At 39.3% G+C, this 16244-nt stretch overlaps 1 protein-coding gene across 3 annotated transcripts in view; it reads left to right on the plus strand.

Annotated features, from left to right (window-relative positions):
• Positions 1-16244, plus strand: part of USP37 (ubiquitin specific peptidase 37) — a 36543-nt gene that overhangs the window by 8491 nt on the left and 11808 nt on the right. For 2 of the 3 annotated variants that reach the window (XR_009744398.1, XM_061459531.1), the window contains 11 exons: positions 1044-1128; positions 2161-2322; positions 2787-2918; positions 3589-3712; positions 3983-4188; positions 5396-5513; positions 6743-6822; positions 8181-8345; positions 9751-9816; positions 10917-11067; positions 14781-15033. Coding sequence is in view for 2 of the 3 variants with exons in the window: in XM_061459531.1 (XP_061315515.1) it covers positions 1044-1128; positions 2161-2322; positions 2787-2918; positions 3589-3712; positions 3983-4188; positions 5396-5513; positions 6743-6822; positions 8181-8345; positions 9751-9816; positions 10917-11067; positions 14781-15033 (1542 nt within the window). In the remaining variant the exon portion in view is untranslated. The remainder of the gene's footprint in view (positions 1-1043; positions 1129-2160; positions 2323-2786; positions 2919-3588; positions 3713-3982; positions 4189-5395; positions 5514-6742; positions 6823-8180; positions 8346-9750; positions 9817-10916; positions 11068-14780; positions 15034-16244) is intronic. The other variant, XM_061459532.1, reaches the window with a different exon arrangement.

The raw sequence follows: 16244 nt of genomic DNA on the forward strand, positions 1-16244 counted from the left end.
CTTCCCTGTCTCTTCCCCTTAGAGAACTTAGAGGGGAAAGTATTTAGGGCTAGGACTTTCATGCTGTTTGTACCAAAGTTCTTTTGGATACTGGTGTGTGACAAGGTTTTATAGACAATACAGAAATATTGACAGTATGTATATAAGCTAGTAAGTGGCACCGTTCTTCATTTCTGCTAGTAGATACTGAGCCTCTTTCCCCATAAAGGGGAATTCATTCAAGATACTGTTCTTATGAAAATGTTGCCGAATGCATTCTTCTTCTAGTGCAGCTATGATGGTGCAAATATGTTGCTGAAGGAGCCAGTAACGTGAATGTTTATATCTGAAAATTTTAGTTGCTCCTTGGGGTCAAAAGTAGAATTTATAAGTATATACCTGCAATGTCAGGCAGCAGGGTTGTGAACTTACTTCATATGTCTGCATTTTTGAAAGTTGCATGCTTCAAACCACTTCAAGCTGAGATAGAAGCAGATTCTTATTCTTAAACTAAATTACACTGTGATTCACTGTAAGAAGTGGGGTTTTGGCTCTTGAGAACTTTTAATGTGGCATTAGGGTCTCAGGATCTGACACAGTGATATCAGGACAATGAAACAATCATACATTGCCTCAAGCATGGACTAATTTACTGTGGAATTTGGAATGGGAAGAGAAACTGTTTCCACTTCTGCATATTTACCTTTAATTTTGAGAGCGTGGTATTGGAAATCATTAGTGAGTTTTCTGTTACATGTATCTTGTGTATCAGAGCAAGAGGTTGATGTTATCTTTCAGATACTTTAGACCATTCAGTGACTCTTTAATGTTTCATATTGCAATTTGGATTTGATGATTATGATACTAAATTCAAGTAAAACTCCAGCATGTCTTTAATTACATATGATTAATATTGACTAAGTATGTGTGTTTAGTACTTTCCCAACCAATTCTGTAAAACAGTATTTGAGGATTTTACAACCTTTTCACTAAATAATTTTAAATTAGTTACATAAATAGCTGAGTTGCCATTAACAAAATGACCTGCCTCTGTGTCTTTCAAGGTCTTTTACCGCTGCAGTCATCATCCTTTTATAGTAGTCGGTCTTCATCAAAAGAGTACTCCAGTGGCAGTTCCACCCTGGACAGGTAGGACTGATTCACTAGCATGAACTCTCAAGGACAGTTCTTTCTTAGGAATTAGGATCTTTAGTTTCCTGACTGTTTATCACATGGTATATAGCTTATATGCATAAAATGTGTGTGTGTGTATGTGTATACACACACTTTTATTTTTCACTCATCTTCAAACTCCAGTTACTGCTTGCAATAGATAGACTTCCTAAAATCACCCAAGTCTGTTGTAGTTGTTGTGAATGACTTGTCCTGATGTGTCTAAGCTCTAGTTAGTTCAAATTCTATATAAACTCTGGAACTTCAGACTGAATCTTTGCTTCATTTTCCAAGTAGCTAAATGGCATGAAACTATATAATATTCAGTATTATATATGATACTGAATCCTGCTGATGTTGGAATTCTTCTGTATTAGGCACTGCAATCAAACTGTTGGTCTCTTACCTAGATAGATGAGATACAAGATCAAGGAAGAAAAGCAGCATTGTCCATGCTTTACACACAAGGGACTGAGCGACCAGGTTGCAAGAGGCTGAAAAATAAGACTCTGGCCCAGATGTGAATTTTAATTATATCTTAGGAGAGGTGATCTCATGCTGCATGATCATTCTTTGTCTCATCGTACAGTGTGGAGAAATCTTAATTGTTATCTTAAAGACAAAGGTTATCTTGAAGGCCGGTTTGGATGAGGCTTTGAGCCACCTGGTCTAGTGGAAGGTGTCCCTGCCCATGGCAGGGAGTTTGGAACTAGATGATCTTTAAGTCTTTTCCAACCCAAACCATTCTGCGGTTCTGTGATAAAAGACTTGGTTATGCTGCATGCACACCTGTGGATGTAAGAAAATTTAACCAAAAAAAGTATTAAGGTGCTCAGGAAAAGTTTCCTCTTTCTCACACCTCTTTTGCATTATGATTCATGCCAGTTACCTTGTGTGGCCTTACCAATCCTTGTTTTCTATAGTGATACAATTCCAGTGTCATGGACTATAGCTATTTAAGGAAGAGTATTGGAAATCTTACACTTGTTATCCTTTTTATGTTTTTAGGTCTAGTGTATCCGGCCAGACCCCTTCAGCCAAAAGAAGCCTAGGATTTCTCTCTCAGCCTGCCCCTCTTTCTGTTAAAAAAATGAGATCTAATCAAGATTACACAGGGTGGAACAAACCCCGAGTGCCCCTTTCCACCCATCCTCAACAGCAATTACAAGGGTAACTCTAATTTTCTTTATTTAACCTGCACACTTTGATCATCAGAACTTCTGCATTCTTGTTGGAATTATTTAATAGGAAAAAAAAAAAAGAAATTAATGGTCACTGAGACAGGGAATACTTTTCCTAGCTTGGAGAATAGATGTTCTTAAATTCACTTCCTGAGAATTTAAGAGATACAATAATTTCAATTAATTCATGCTCCTCTCCTACACTTCCATGATTAATTTCTCTGTCTTGTATATATAGATACACTGTTTTTTAAATTTTGATTGCTGAAACTCATGGGTTCCTTCCTGCTAAAAGCCACCTCCCATGAGTTTTCAGTTTGGTCTGAAGGGCAGGAGGACAGCTCCAATGAGAAACGCTGGGGTGGATGTCATACTTATTGACAGTGTCGTGTTTAACATTGGCATGTTTGTACATTGACGTAGGTACCACGTTCAGTCTTTTTTCTTTTTCAGCTTCTCAAACTTGGGAAACACCTGCTATATGAATGCCATTCTACAGTCCTTGTTTTCAATTCAGTCTTTTGCTAATGATTTGCTCAAGCAGGGTATCCCATGGAAAAAAATTCCGCTGAATGCTCTTATCAGGTAAAATTCACTTTTCTGGGAAGGATTTTTTCTTTCATTACTAAGAAATTAATTTTGTAATACTGAAGCACCTTTGTAGAGGGTAATTTTCATGTGTAGGTAATAAATCCTAGAGCTGTCTGTGTTTTGGAGTTTTAATTTAGAAATAAGAAGTAGGCTCTTGAAAATTGCAGTGCTGAGTTACAGGCAGTCTTTTATATCTTCTATATTTCTGGTGGCAAAGTGAAAAAAATAGAAACCAGTCTGATCACGCAAGTTGAATTTAACGATTTTGTGTTGGTTATTTTGGTGCCATGTGATTTCTTGTCTCCTATCAGTACAAATGTTTTCAAAAGGCACTGTGTTTTGGGGTTTTGTTTCCCCCTTGTTGTAAAAACTATAGCAGAAATAAGTTTATAGAACTTTATAAAGCTCTTCTCTGCCTTAAAAGGTTGTGATTTATTTTATTTTTGTTAGAGTCCAATTCCAGTGACAGTCTCAAATGAGATTTCAAAATACTTGAAATGGAAAAGGTTAATTGTATATGATAAATTCTCATACAGAACCACTTAGCCACTTACCACAGGACAAAAGCTTTTAGAGACGCTTAAAATGAGGTATTGTGAGTTTTATTTTGTTTCTCTGAAGTCCTGGAAAGCCAATCAATGTTTCATTGCATTGACTTCTGCAGACGTTTTGCCCATCTGCTTGCTAAGAAGGATGTCTGCAGCCCTGAGGTTAAGAAGGAGCTGCTCAAGAAGGTGAAAAGTGCCATTTCAGCTACTGCAGAGAGATTTTCTGGGTACATGCAAAATGTAAGTACCATGTTGACTAGAAACAGTTACGTGTAATCTGTTCAGTGTTTGGACTGCACTGAACGCCTGTCAGGCTTCAGCTCTATTTGACAGTGACTTGAGCTTTGGACTGAATGACAACAACTGCCTCCTGTGTTTTAGAGCAGAACTGCCTTAGTATCGCTGAATGCGATGAGCTAGAATATAATTTCCCCAGTCTGTGTGTGTGTTGAGAGAAAGATACTGAATGGAGTTGTGCAGAATTACTCGATGAGTTTACCCTCTTTCTAGGATGCACATGAGTTCTTGAGCCAGTGCCTGGATCAGCTGAAGGAAGACATGGAAAAGTTAAACAAAACTTGGAAGAGCGAGCCAGTCCCTAATGAGGAGAACTCACCAGGACGGGCTTCTGATGACCTCTCAGCCACCAAAGTTTATACATGTCCAGTTATCAGTAACTTAGAGTTTGAGGTTCAACATTCTATCATTTGCAAAATGTAAGTATGCTTGAGAGCTTTTGTCATACTTGCCTTAAATGATGCTGAAGTGTTCCTGTCTTACATGACTTCATCGGCAGGTTAGAACTAGAACTAAGAACTATTTCATTTCCAAAGATAGATATTTAGAAAATATTCTATGGTCTAAGAATGCTGTAAACCTCACACCATGCTGTCTGCTGCTACAGACCTTCTTTGAACCGTCTCATACTATCTGGTTCTTCATTACATATCCAGTGGAAAGCCTCTGTGCTTTGTTTTTTGTGTACTGGTTATATGAGAATAGAGAGGAAAGGGGGTTTTAGCCAAGTAATGTTATCTCTTAAATGACGGGAAGCCATGGTTTTAATTTGTCCTTTCCAAGGGCTTCCAGGCAATGGTATTTTCTTCTATCTCTGTAGGTTATTGCAGAAAAAGATGTAGACCACTATGTGAGCCAGTAGAATCAACTCTTTTCTGACCTAGCTGATTCTGTGATTCTGTGTCTGGGCATTTGTTGTGTATGACCTTTGCAGCAGATTGCCATTCGGGATGCTTGCATGCCACAGAGTTTTCATGAACACAGATGTCTGGGGATATTACTTTGTGTGTACTGCATTACTTCCCTAAAATAATTATAAGTAAATTGTTTGCAGCTAATAATTGTAATTAGTTAAGACATATTATTATAGGGTTGTTTTTTGGTTGGTTGGTTTTTTTTTTCTTCCAAAACATACCATGAGAAACTTGAGGGGTTTTCTGTGGGTTTTTTGTTTGGTTGATTTGGTGGGGGGGGTGGAGTTTGCTGTTGTTTTATTGTTTGGTTTGTGGTTTTTTTGTTTTTAAGGATGGACTCTACTATTTTCTTTCTAAAAACAGTTTGAAAGTATTTCTAGGCTTCCCCTTCTGGGCTAGGCTCACTTCTCTTAAGAATGCTGAATGGAGAAGATGTGTTCAGCTGCGTAGCAGCCACTTTGATTTCCTGTATACCTAATCACTTGCCTCTCCAAAGCAGTCTGTGGTTTTTTTGTTCTCACCCTTAAACAAATGTTTCTTTCAACTTCTAAAGCATCAAAGTGAAATCACAAAATTCAACTTTGTCATAAGCAAGCAGTTTAATTTTAAGTAAAAATAGATTGATCAATTTACTTTAGCCTAAAAATGTAAGTTGCCATTAATTTCAAATATATTTTCCATTAGGCTTACAATAAACATGTTTCTTTTCTAGGTGTGGTGAAACAGTCACTAAACGTGAACAGTTTAATGACCTCTCCATTGACCTTCCTCGAAGAAAGAAATTGCTTCCTTCCCGGTCAATCCAGGACTCCCTTGACCTCTTTTTTCGGGTACATAGTTTTGGAGGGGTTGTTTTATTCAGTGTGAAGTATGTGTAGGTTATGTACCACATGGAAATTTTTATTGTATAGCTGATTATTAGTTTCTGTGACAGTAATTTCAGGCATGTAAAATAATCAGCTTTGCACTTTTTTGAGGTTTGTACATTAACAGTACACAGTAGGTTGTATTGTAAAATGCTGTACAGACATTAACTGATCCTTACAATATGCTATGAAATAGGTAAACTTCCCCATTTTGTGATGGAAGAGTTGAGGCATAAACGAATACAAAGGAGAGAAGGGAGGCTGTCAGGCTGAGATACTTGCTGAGAGGAACTGCTGCTTCCTCTCCTGGGTGAGGGTGCTTCAACAGCTTATGTACTGGCTTAAATTAGCATGGAAGAAAAAGGTCATGCAGATACAATTATTAAAAAAATAGCTGTAGTACATGGATGCTCATCTTGTAAGTGGAGCTTCAAGGTGAGGTTTCTGAAAGCTAAAAATGAGCCTTACATCTGTGAATTAGTGACGTGTTTTGGCATAACTTGAGGCAGACCTGTGGTTTTCCTCCATTTACAGATAGTGTTTTTAGCAGAATAATAGATGTGCTTATTCGCCTAAAAGCTTGTGGAGGTCTTATGATTTATTTTTTTTTTAAATTTAATTATAGTGGTCATTTGGCCTCACTTAAAGAAAATGGCTGTAGAAATGTCTGATGGCTAAGTCATGTAATTTCAACACAGTGATGCTTCCCATTATGCTGCCTGTTCAAAAGTGTGCAGCACATCCGTGACAAGTTTAGATGAGGATATCTTTTCAGGAACAAAGTTGAGGTTTTGAACAAGGGAGAGAAAACTTCATGTCAAATTACCTTTCACCAAAGGTTATTGTGACAAAAAAAAAATACCCCTGTATATGGGAGAGAAAACTGTAAACCTTACAGAACTGTCCCCTCTCTTTGGAAGCTAATTTGTCTCAACTGTGGCTGATTCACTAGCTTGCAGTAGACTTAAAGGAAAAATTCCACTTATGTTAGTGGATGTTGTCAGCATCTACGCTCTGCTCCCTGTCCTCTTATCAGATGCCCTCTTGTTAGGTCACATTGAAGGCAATTTTAATTTTGAGTGTGAGTGCTGTTTTGAAGAGCTTCCATGATAGCCCAAAGTGATGTGCTTTCTGCCGAGATCCGTTTGATGTGTCTTTTGTTCTGCTAGTCATTTTTCTATTCTCTTAAAAAGGCAGAGGAGATTGAGTATTCCTGTGAGAAGTGCAATGGAAAGTCTGCTGTTGTCACACACAAGTTCAACAGGCTTCCCAGGTAAATGTTGGTATCTGTTCCTCTCGTTCCTGGAAGCACATGTTAACAAAAGTGCTCTGAAGAATAAAGCTGGGAAAATGTGTAAGACAGCATGTACAGTGGTCAGCATGTGAGAAAGATGCACATGCAGACAGTAGTCTTCATGCTGTTCTTCAGTTTCCCTCTGAAGAAGCTCCCAGGCACCCTCTTTAATGCTTCTTTCTTCCTGCCTATCACTACACAAGGGCTGAGTTTTCCCCTTTCTCTTTTCTTGAGGTTTCTGGGGTGTGAGGGAAGCAGAAACAATAAATACATCCTGGAAGTTAAATATTTTGTGCTCAGCTGATTTGGTGGGCAGGACTGAGTTGGAGGTATTTAGTGCCAGAAGGTATATAGAAAGTTTTGCTTTGATCAGTTAATTCTTACCATGCTGATACCTGTTTTCTCTCAGCAAGGATAGCGCTTTAAGGAAGAAGCAAACACTTAGAGGGCTAATGGCATGCTCAGTAGTCTCTGACTTTATGGTTGGGTTTAGCTCATTATTTAGGGTGGAAGCACATGGAGGTAGGGATCATGTTCTCATGGGATGTAAAGCATTGAAAGTCTTTTGGATAACTTTATCTGGCCTGTGTCCCACATGTATGCATACTGAACCCAGTAACTCAGTAGTTAGCGTGAGGTTTGCTTAAATAGTGTATTTATGAAAGCACTGCAAAACCCTTGTCAAATTTTTTTGAATATTAGCACAACAGAAGTGATGGTACAGCTAAATGAACTATATAGACAGTACATTACATGAGTTATGCCATGTGTGGCATAAGGGAAAGAGTTCAGTGTAAGGAGGCCTTTTCAGGCTCTTTATGCTGTTGTGATAAAAATCTCTTAAAGTGAAAGTGTCATGATGGATAAACTGAGTACACATCTTACACTATTGATGAGGCGTAGTTCCTCATCAATTTTGGGTAGCTATGTGATCTCTCCATCTCAGTCTTAAATATCTGGGAGTAATATACCAGCATTCTGTCCTATAATTGTAATATTTTTATTGTTTCTTACCTCTCACTGCATAGCAGAAATAAGGAGTTTGTCAAAAGCTCCTTGTTTGTGCTTGCCTGAAGAGCAAGGTGATGCAGACCAAAGCAGAAAGCCTTTTCAGTCGGCAGTCTGCACTCTGCACGTTGCACAAAGTTGAGTGATCCACAGGAGAGTAATCACCTGTCTCTTGCCACATAAGAGATGGGTAGTGCTTCCCTACCACCCCAAAGTAACGATCTGTTTTAGACTCAGATGAATGTGTTTTGTAAACAGGGCTACTTGGTTTTTGAGTGGGATTTCTGTCTTCTATCTTGAGATTAACATTTGTTCTGCATCTCTTCCAGAGTCCTGATTCTTCATCTGAAACGATACAGCTTCAATGTAGCATTGTCCCTCAATCATAAAGTCGGGCAGCAGGTGGTTATTCCAAGATACTTGACCCTGCTTTCACACTGTACGGAAAACACTAGGCTGCCGCTGACACTGGGATGGAGTGTTCATTCTGCAATGTAAGTGGTTGATCTATGGCCTGTTAACCACACCTGCCCCAACGCAGGCAGTTGTCAGATCTCCAGAAAATGGCTGGGCAAGGAAACTTGTAAAATTATGCAGCTTCAGATGTATGCTGCTAGTTTGGAATGGTGCATCATGCGTGGAAAGGGAGCATAACAGAAGCAGTAGGAAGAGCTGGTGGGGTATTATCTAGGGAATATTTGGTATGATAATGTTCTTTACTGTCCTTGAAAATAACTTTCCTTTTGAAGAGAGCTTCTGTTAGTAATTTCTAAAATGTATGCCTCTTGGTCCAAAATAATTAAATTATTTTTCCCTTCACAACACAGTAAACTGCTTAGGACCTATAACATCCTACCTTTCTCTGCTGATTTCCACTTGCACCTCCTGTGCTATCATTCTTTTGTCTTTCCTATGCCACTGTAGTGTCTGAGCACTTCACATGCTGAAAATACTCTCTCCTTTTCCCTGTGACAGTTATTTCTGTGCAGCTGCTTGTCGTATGACAGAGAGATTAAATGTGCCAGTTGTCAAATAGGAAGTATGTGACAGAATAAGGAACAAGAAGCCCTTGGGTCTCTTGTCCTTGCCTAGTGACATAACCACAGTGGCTGGAGCAATGTGTTCAGTCAGCAGTGTGGCGTGTGTTCTTGTGCTGAACTTTCAGTGGTGTTTGAGACTTACATGGATGTTTCACAAGTTTGCTTTAACAATAGAAATCTTAAACCCAACAAGCAGCTTTAGCAAACCAGAGCAGAAAAACTTGAAAACTTGTTTGGAATTGCTTTCCACTGGCTTTTTGTAGTCATTGAAACCATTCTGATTGACTGGAGCGTGAAAGGGTGGAGAGCAGCAGCCCTGTTTTGAGGGAGAAGATTAGAAAAGATTTCTGCATTGGCAGCCATCTGGTGTATAGGTGTGTAGTGATAGTGATGGACCTTGAGGAGCCCATGAAAGGATTAAAAGGAGCAGGAAGTTTGTCCAGAAGAATCTAGGTAAGGGAGGAGAAACGGAGATGTGGGACATGCCTGAAAACCGGCTGATCCAGATAGCAGTAGCAGACTGTGGTTTGGGAGCAGGAACTCAAGTGTTGGTGGGAATAAAAAATAAAGGAATGAGTTGTCTTGACATGGGAGCCCAAAGCCTTTAATTTGTGAGCTTGTCCCTAAGGGTGCATCACTAAGAACTGGATCAAGTTTAAAGGATTATATATGGTTTTGAACAACTATTGTATATTTATAGCATGATGGAGTTATTACTCTAAATCTAAGCAATTGGCAAGTACATAATGCTGCTCTACTTGTTTCTTTGGTCATGGATTTGCATGCATAGCAGACAAGTAAATACTTATTTTTTTTAAGACAGTGACTGCTGCAATAAATACTTTGTTTTTTTTAATAGTTCCCGTCCATTGAAAGCCTCCCAAATGGTGAATTCCTGTACTGTAAGCACTTCCACGTCTTGTAGGTGAGTTATAGGTATGAAATGCCTGCGACTTGGTGTTTCGTGGGATAATTTTTAAGGTGTTTTAACATTTTCTAATTCTTCTTTAGTCTTTACCCTTTTCCTATTTGTTTTCTTTCTACTTTTTTCTATTTTAGTAAAATGTTTCAGATACTGTCTTTTTTCCCATCTTTTTTTTATTGGTGTTACGTGCTAGCTGAAATTAATATCCATGGTACAGTTTGCCTAGTTGAAGTGGTCACCTCTGGGGACTTGTAAGTCAGCAAAGATAACTTTTGTCAGAAGGCTGAGCATCAGAATGAGAACTGGATTTAGTTGGTACAGCTTGCATTTTAGTTGCAAGTCACATACGTAAGAAGCAAAGTAGTTTCTAATTCTGCAGTCCAGCTCCTTTCTCTGTTCTGGCTCTATGGAGCTCCAGTGTGTGTTTTGGGAACAGATGGTTAGTTCCTTAAGTTTATGTGCACAGATGAGAGGATGTTGCTTTTATAAGCAGTTTTGAAAGGCCAAATTTTGATACAGTGCAAAATGTGATATCACACTGCATAGTTTTGCATAGTCAAAATACTTAAAGACCAGATTTCCTAATTGAGCAGAAATGGTGACTTCCCCCAACAACCTTGTCTTCTGTTCAGGAAAACTGAAAAACTTGTGCAGATTTGCACTTTTTTTATCCTAGCAATGATGTGGGAAGTAGCTGTGTCCAGCTTAGTAAACTTCAGAAGTCAAATAGTTTCTGCAGAGTTCTATGTGTTACTGTGGACTTGACTCAGATGAGTACTGTGAGGGATTATGAGGTTATAAAGTGCAGAATCTTTGGCCTTAGAAGCAAAAGCCACACACTTGGTAACTTTTAACGTTGTAAGTTGCTGTTGCAGGCTTGAAGCTGGTATCTCAGTTACTCTAGTAAAAGAGACCTTTCCTGAAAACCCTGCCCACTGTGTTAACAAATTGTCATTGTCAGTTGGTGCGGTTTGTTCCCAAAATTGTACTGCCCCACGGTGTGAAAGTTGGGTGTAACACTTCTTTAACAGTTACTTCAAAACAGATTTGTACAATTCTACAGTGCTTTAAAGTTTTATAGCCATGTTTTTAACTTACAGAAAATACACTTTCAAGTCAAAGAGCTCCTCAGCACACTCTGTAGACTCTGACAGCGATGATGAGCCATTGAAACGCTCCGTTGCCCACAGCCAAAGGTTATGTAACATACAGAGCAAGGATCAGCAACAACTACAAGAAGAGCCTGAAAAGGTAAGGGGAAAAAGCACACTTTCATATACACAGATCCTGCATGTGCTCATGTCTGGGCTGTGCTTTTCTTAGCGCAGACTGTGAGTAAAATTGATACAAGATAAAGGTTGGGTTTTTTTTCACCTAATTAGCACTGTGAGATGCTGGAAGGGAGTGCTTTGCTAATTGACCTCTCTGTACTGTTGATTTGGGTTCCCACTGGGAACGGAGGTAATTGCATTGCAACTGCACTTCAGTTTTCAAGTTGGTATACCAGCTGCTTAGCAGTTTTGTCAGTCCTTTGGGTAACTTTCATTAATAATGTCCCAGGCTGAAATATAATGGGATGTAAATGCAGTAAAGCCCTTGATCAAATTAGGTCCAGTACAAGTTGGGCTGAGCAAAATACTCAATTGAGAGAACTTCTCAGACATCCAATCTCTGTCCTGTTTCAAGTATGGCTTTTCAAATGCTTTTAGAAACTGAAGCTATCAGCCTTTGGGGGCAGACGTGGAGAAGCTTGTAGAGACCAAGTTCATTGGTGTGACGGCACATTTAACTTCAGATTGCCTTTAAGCTCTTCATTGTGACTAGTATTAATGTTGCCAAGATATTTTTTGCCTCTATCAGGGCAGTACATTAGCAGGTAGATGAGTTGTGTGGGAAAGGAATGATGACCCAGAAGGGAAAGCAAGAAGCTTAGAGGATTATCTTGCAGTACCACTTTCTTCTATTAAGTGTTGCAGGCCTAGTGCTTAGGACAAGTGTCCTGCATCTCTGCTTCTCTAAAGTTTTTGACAATGTTAATGGGGTTATTTTAATGAAGCAGAGACTTGTGATCTTGATTGTAGCATTAAAGAACAAGTGTAAAGCTGGCTGAATAGCAGTAGGTAACAAGAGGAGAATATCAGAGCTTTCTGATGGGAAGATCAAAGCAGGGGAGGATCCTGGTCTACTCAGTATTTAATAAATGATAAAATAGATAATGAGTATTACATTTTCAAAAGACCCAGAGCTGGGAAGGGCTGCCAGTATGTTGAAGCTCAGAACTACTGTTCAAAATGATCTTGACAAATCTGAGAAATAGCATAAAAATAGAGGGGCATTCAGGAGAAACAGGCTAAAGGTGCTAATCTTTGCAGGACTAATTGGCCAGATGGCAACAGCTGGGAAAGCAGTGAGCCCTCGGAAAATGCATGAAAGGTGATGGTCGGTCACAACGTCAGGCTGGTTGAAAACGGAAGCGTATAGACAGAAGCATAGCCTGCAGGTTGTGTGAAGTAACCCTTGTTTCCTCAGCATTGAGCTATAGCTGGTGCTCTGTATCCAGGTTTGGGCTCCAGGCTGAAAAGAGTTATAGATGAATCAGAGAAGGGCCAAAGGAGAGAAAGATTTTGGGAGAAAGAGCAGGCAAGTGAACTTGGGTCTTCAGTTTAAAGAGAAACCTAAACAAGACTTGTGTTTTCAAGGAAGGGAAAGAAATAGGTATAAATACTTGGGCTGTTTTCCATGCTTGTGATGGATAGAACAAGAACAAGAAGTAATAGCTGAAATTGTAGAGAGTAATTTTTAGATTAGATATTAAGGCAAACTTTGTGATACTCAGAATGTTTAGAGATGGAATGGGCTGCTTTTGGAGAAAGCAGAAAACCTGTGTTGTTGAAGGTCTCGGGAGCAGTGTAGGCAACTGCTCTGCTGCATGGCACATCTGTACCTGCCTGTGGGTGGGGAAGGAAACTAGCTTGTCTTTGAAGTCCAAGCTATCCCAAGTGATTCTTCCTCGAGTTTTTTTGTGAGGAAGTGTAGGTAGTCTCTATCACTGTGAGTGCAGAAATTGTGGGAATAAAACATTAATTTTAATAGCAAATTAATTATAGGCTTTGCAGCCTGCTGTGGGAAAAAGGCAGTGGTGGTGATAATTCCACACAAGTGACTTCATTCATTGTGGCCATGCACATTGGCCACTCCTCAACCACAAGCCTGATGAGCCACCTGTTACCATTAACCATATCCTCTGTGCTTCTCAGTGTTGTCCTGGGAAGACCAGGTCCTGGTCCTGGTCCTTGAAAGTGGCATTACTGCTGCTGCACTATTTCCATTGGTGTGCTTCTCATAGCAGCTGTGGATGGGGTTGCATTAGAGGCTTGGCAGTCACTTTGTAGGGCTGTATATCCCCTGCAGGGCAGTGCTTGCAAAACAGTGCTGCTATGTGGGATAGGAGCTGGAACAGTGGGTGTATGCAATATTGGGTTGTAGGGGCAAATAGCAGTCATCCAGCTGAAGTGGGCAGAACTGTGATTTCTGCCTCTGCAGGTGAAGTAGTATTTGAAGTACTTTTAAAAAATACTTATTTAAAGCAGCCTGTCTTGGTGCCTGAGCTACTTAAAATCTATGCAAATAATTTCTAATTAAAAAGTTGTATTTATATAATGCACAGATGCTGCCAAGTCTTTAAAGTCCATCCACTGAAATAGTGGTGGTGGTTGGCAAAGTGCCCAGAACTAGTGTTTGCTGAAAAGCTAAACCAGTTTTGACATTAGTACCCTACAGGTGTGGAGAGAGAAATCAGAAAGCTTAAAAAGCAGGTACTCTGCTTTCCTTATTCAGTGCCTGAATAGGTGTGAGGAGAGAGGTTTAAATTTGTCACTTCTAATTTTTGGAGGTCAGGATGTCTAGAACAAGCAATTTAGTTTGCCAGTTCCTTTGCTGATCTTGCTTGATAAGCCAGTTTTAATACAAAATGTTTGTTATATGAAGTTAGTCTTGTTCAGCAAAATTTTGCTGTATTGAAGTAAAAAGCAGCAATAAAAATATATTTTTGTTCATTTTATCAAAGTTTTGAGATCCATCTGTGTGCAGTTTGGAACAAGACCTGGACAAATACATTCTCGTAGAAACTATTTTTGCCCATTTTTAACATAATAGAAGGGGAAAAAATCTAAGCATATGCTAAGTAGTGTAATTATGAAAATGGAAGTTAACCTCCTGATTAACAGTTAATATAGTAATTTCAATCATTTTTATATTAGTTGCAAATCGGTATGATGTAGGAGTTAATGAGCGTCAAGTTTAGGAAGATAACTGAAAAAAAGGAAAGATTCAGATTAAGACAAAAGTGGTTTTTCCTTCTTGCAATTTAAAGTCATTCTGTTCTCCCAAGGAAAGAATAATTCCCCCCCACACACTCCTTTCCCTGGTTAACTGTTTTCTCATTTGACTTGCAGAGTCCTGCCCCTCTCCCTCCCCCCTGCCCCCAAGATTTTATATGGCAAGTCTACAGCACCAAACCTGATTTTAATTGCTCTTCATACCAGCCTTGTTTCAGTTCCTGTTGTTCCATCCCTGTGTTCAAGTTCCATTACTCTCATGTTGCTGCTTCAGCCTTTGTTAACAAACTTGCAATTTCACTACTTGTGCCTCATCACTGATTTGCCAGAGGCTTGAGGTTTCATCAGAACCTAAAGGTAGAACACATGTGTTGAAGGAAAAGAAGGGAAGGGTTATCTTTTGTATGCTAATCCACAGGGCCTGTAAAAACTTGGTTATAGTTTATATTTAAATATTCCTTGAAGTGAGCATAGTTGCAAAGGTTGTCTCTCCGTTGAGTCTCATATAACTCTGTTTAATGTTGACAGAGCCAAGCTCCCACTCCCTGGGGTTAATAAAATAAAACTAAAGCTGATGCTATATACCTGTTTATTCAAGCACTTAATCATAACTCTGTTCGTCTCTAGGGTTCAAAAAGAAGTAAAATGGAGGGTGATAAACCTGAGCTGGGTAATGCTGGTTTTGATGGGATGAGCGAAGATGAGCTGCTAGCAGCTGTCTTAGAGATTAGCAAAAGGGAAGCTTCTCTGTCTCTGAGCCATGATGAAGATAAGCCTACAAGCAGCCCAGACACTGGTTTTGGAGACGATGAAATTCAGGAGTTGCCGGAAAGCCTGGAATCTATGGAGATGGAGAAACCAAAAGCAACATTAGACTCAGGTAAGGCGAACTACCTACCTTAGTTGGACTATAGTGAGCTAAAGTGGATTATTGATAGCATCAGGTTAGTAATGCATGGCAGCAGAATCTGGCTGTAAGTGCACTGCTGAAGCTGCCTGGCTTCCTTAGTTTTGTTACTGTTGAATTCATTGAACTGTGGAAATGTATTTTTTTGAATGTCTGTTGCCTCTCTGATAAAGGTATGCTGATCTTCAGAGTTAATTCCCTTTGGGTTTTTTTCTTCTCTCCTGATTAACAAATTTCCATTTGGTTTCTGTACCAGACAATTTCATTTACTAAGATTTGGCAGTGTCTGGAACTTAATCTTCCATAATCAGGAAGCATTTTCATTTCTGTAGCAGTTGCAGCCAGGGCAGCACAGTAGCAGTGTTTACATTGCTGGTGTGCACGATTGTTGTCTGGCGTGCATAAGGCTAGAATGCTTTCGTAAATGCAATTGTTTTGTCACTAGTTACTAAATTACATTTATACAGAGATAAATTATGTTTATCTCTGTAATTTCTTCTAATACTTTTTAATGTGAGAGGAGACCCTTGAGCGTAAGAGGCTTGGCATGTGTATTATGGCCTTTGACCTAGAAACACAGTTAAGTACAAGAAGAAGCCTGTTTGATCTCAGTGTAGGGAAATTGTCTTCCTATAGTTGGTGGAAGGAAATTTAAATGTTTATCATTTGCTGTGTGCTACATGCTTTCAGACAGATCTTAAATTCCACTAGCTTGGAAAAACAGACCAACAGTATGCTCTCCTCCAAGAGCCAGGAGGTTAGTTGTTAATAACAACAAGCACTACTCTGTTCTCAAAAATCACACTTGTTTCAATGGACAGCTTTCATGTTGGAAGGCAGTATGTAAAGAAAACTAAGTCTGTGGTCAGCCTCATTTGTGCCCTCCTTAATGTACACTAATGTTCCTTACGGCTGTGTGAAAAGAGTTGTGAACATGGTCACATAAATGTATCTCCAGGTTTTTTTTGGAGAGTGTAATGTAATTATTTGAAGACTCTATTGTGACAGCATGTGACACAATATTGTGTCACTTTGTGACAAGTATGTCTTTAATAAAAGTTTCTGTATTTTCTGTTTAAGAATGAAGTAAACACTGAACATTACGTTGAGCTTTTTATGTTTGACTGTGTCTGACCAAAGCACTGCTTCAAAGCATTCTGTTTGGCATTCAGATGAGCTGTGTG

Source organism: Pezoporus flaviventris, unplaced genomic scaffold (genome assembly GCF_033815535.1).
Source record: "Pezoporus flaviventris isolate CSIRO_AGI_PZ_B2104156 unplaced genomic scaffold, CSIRO_AGI_Pfla_v1 ptg000029l, whole genome shotgun sequence".
Taxonomy (NCBI): Eukaryota; Metazoa; Chordata; class Aves; order Psittaciformes; family Psittacidae; genus Pezoporus; species Pezoporus flaviventris.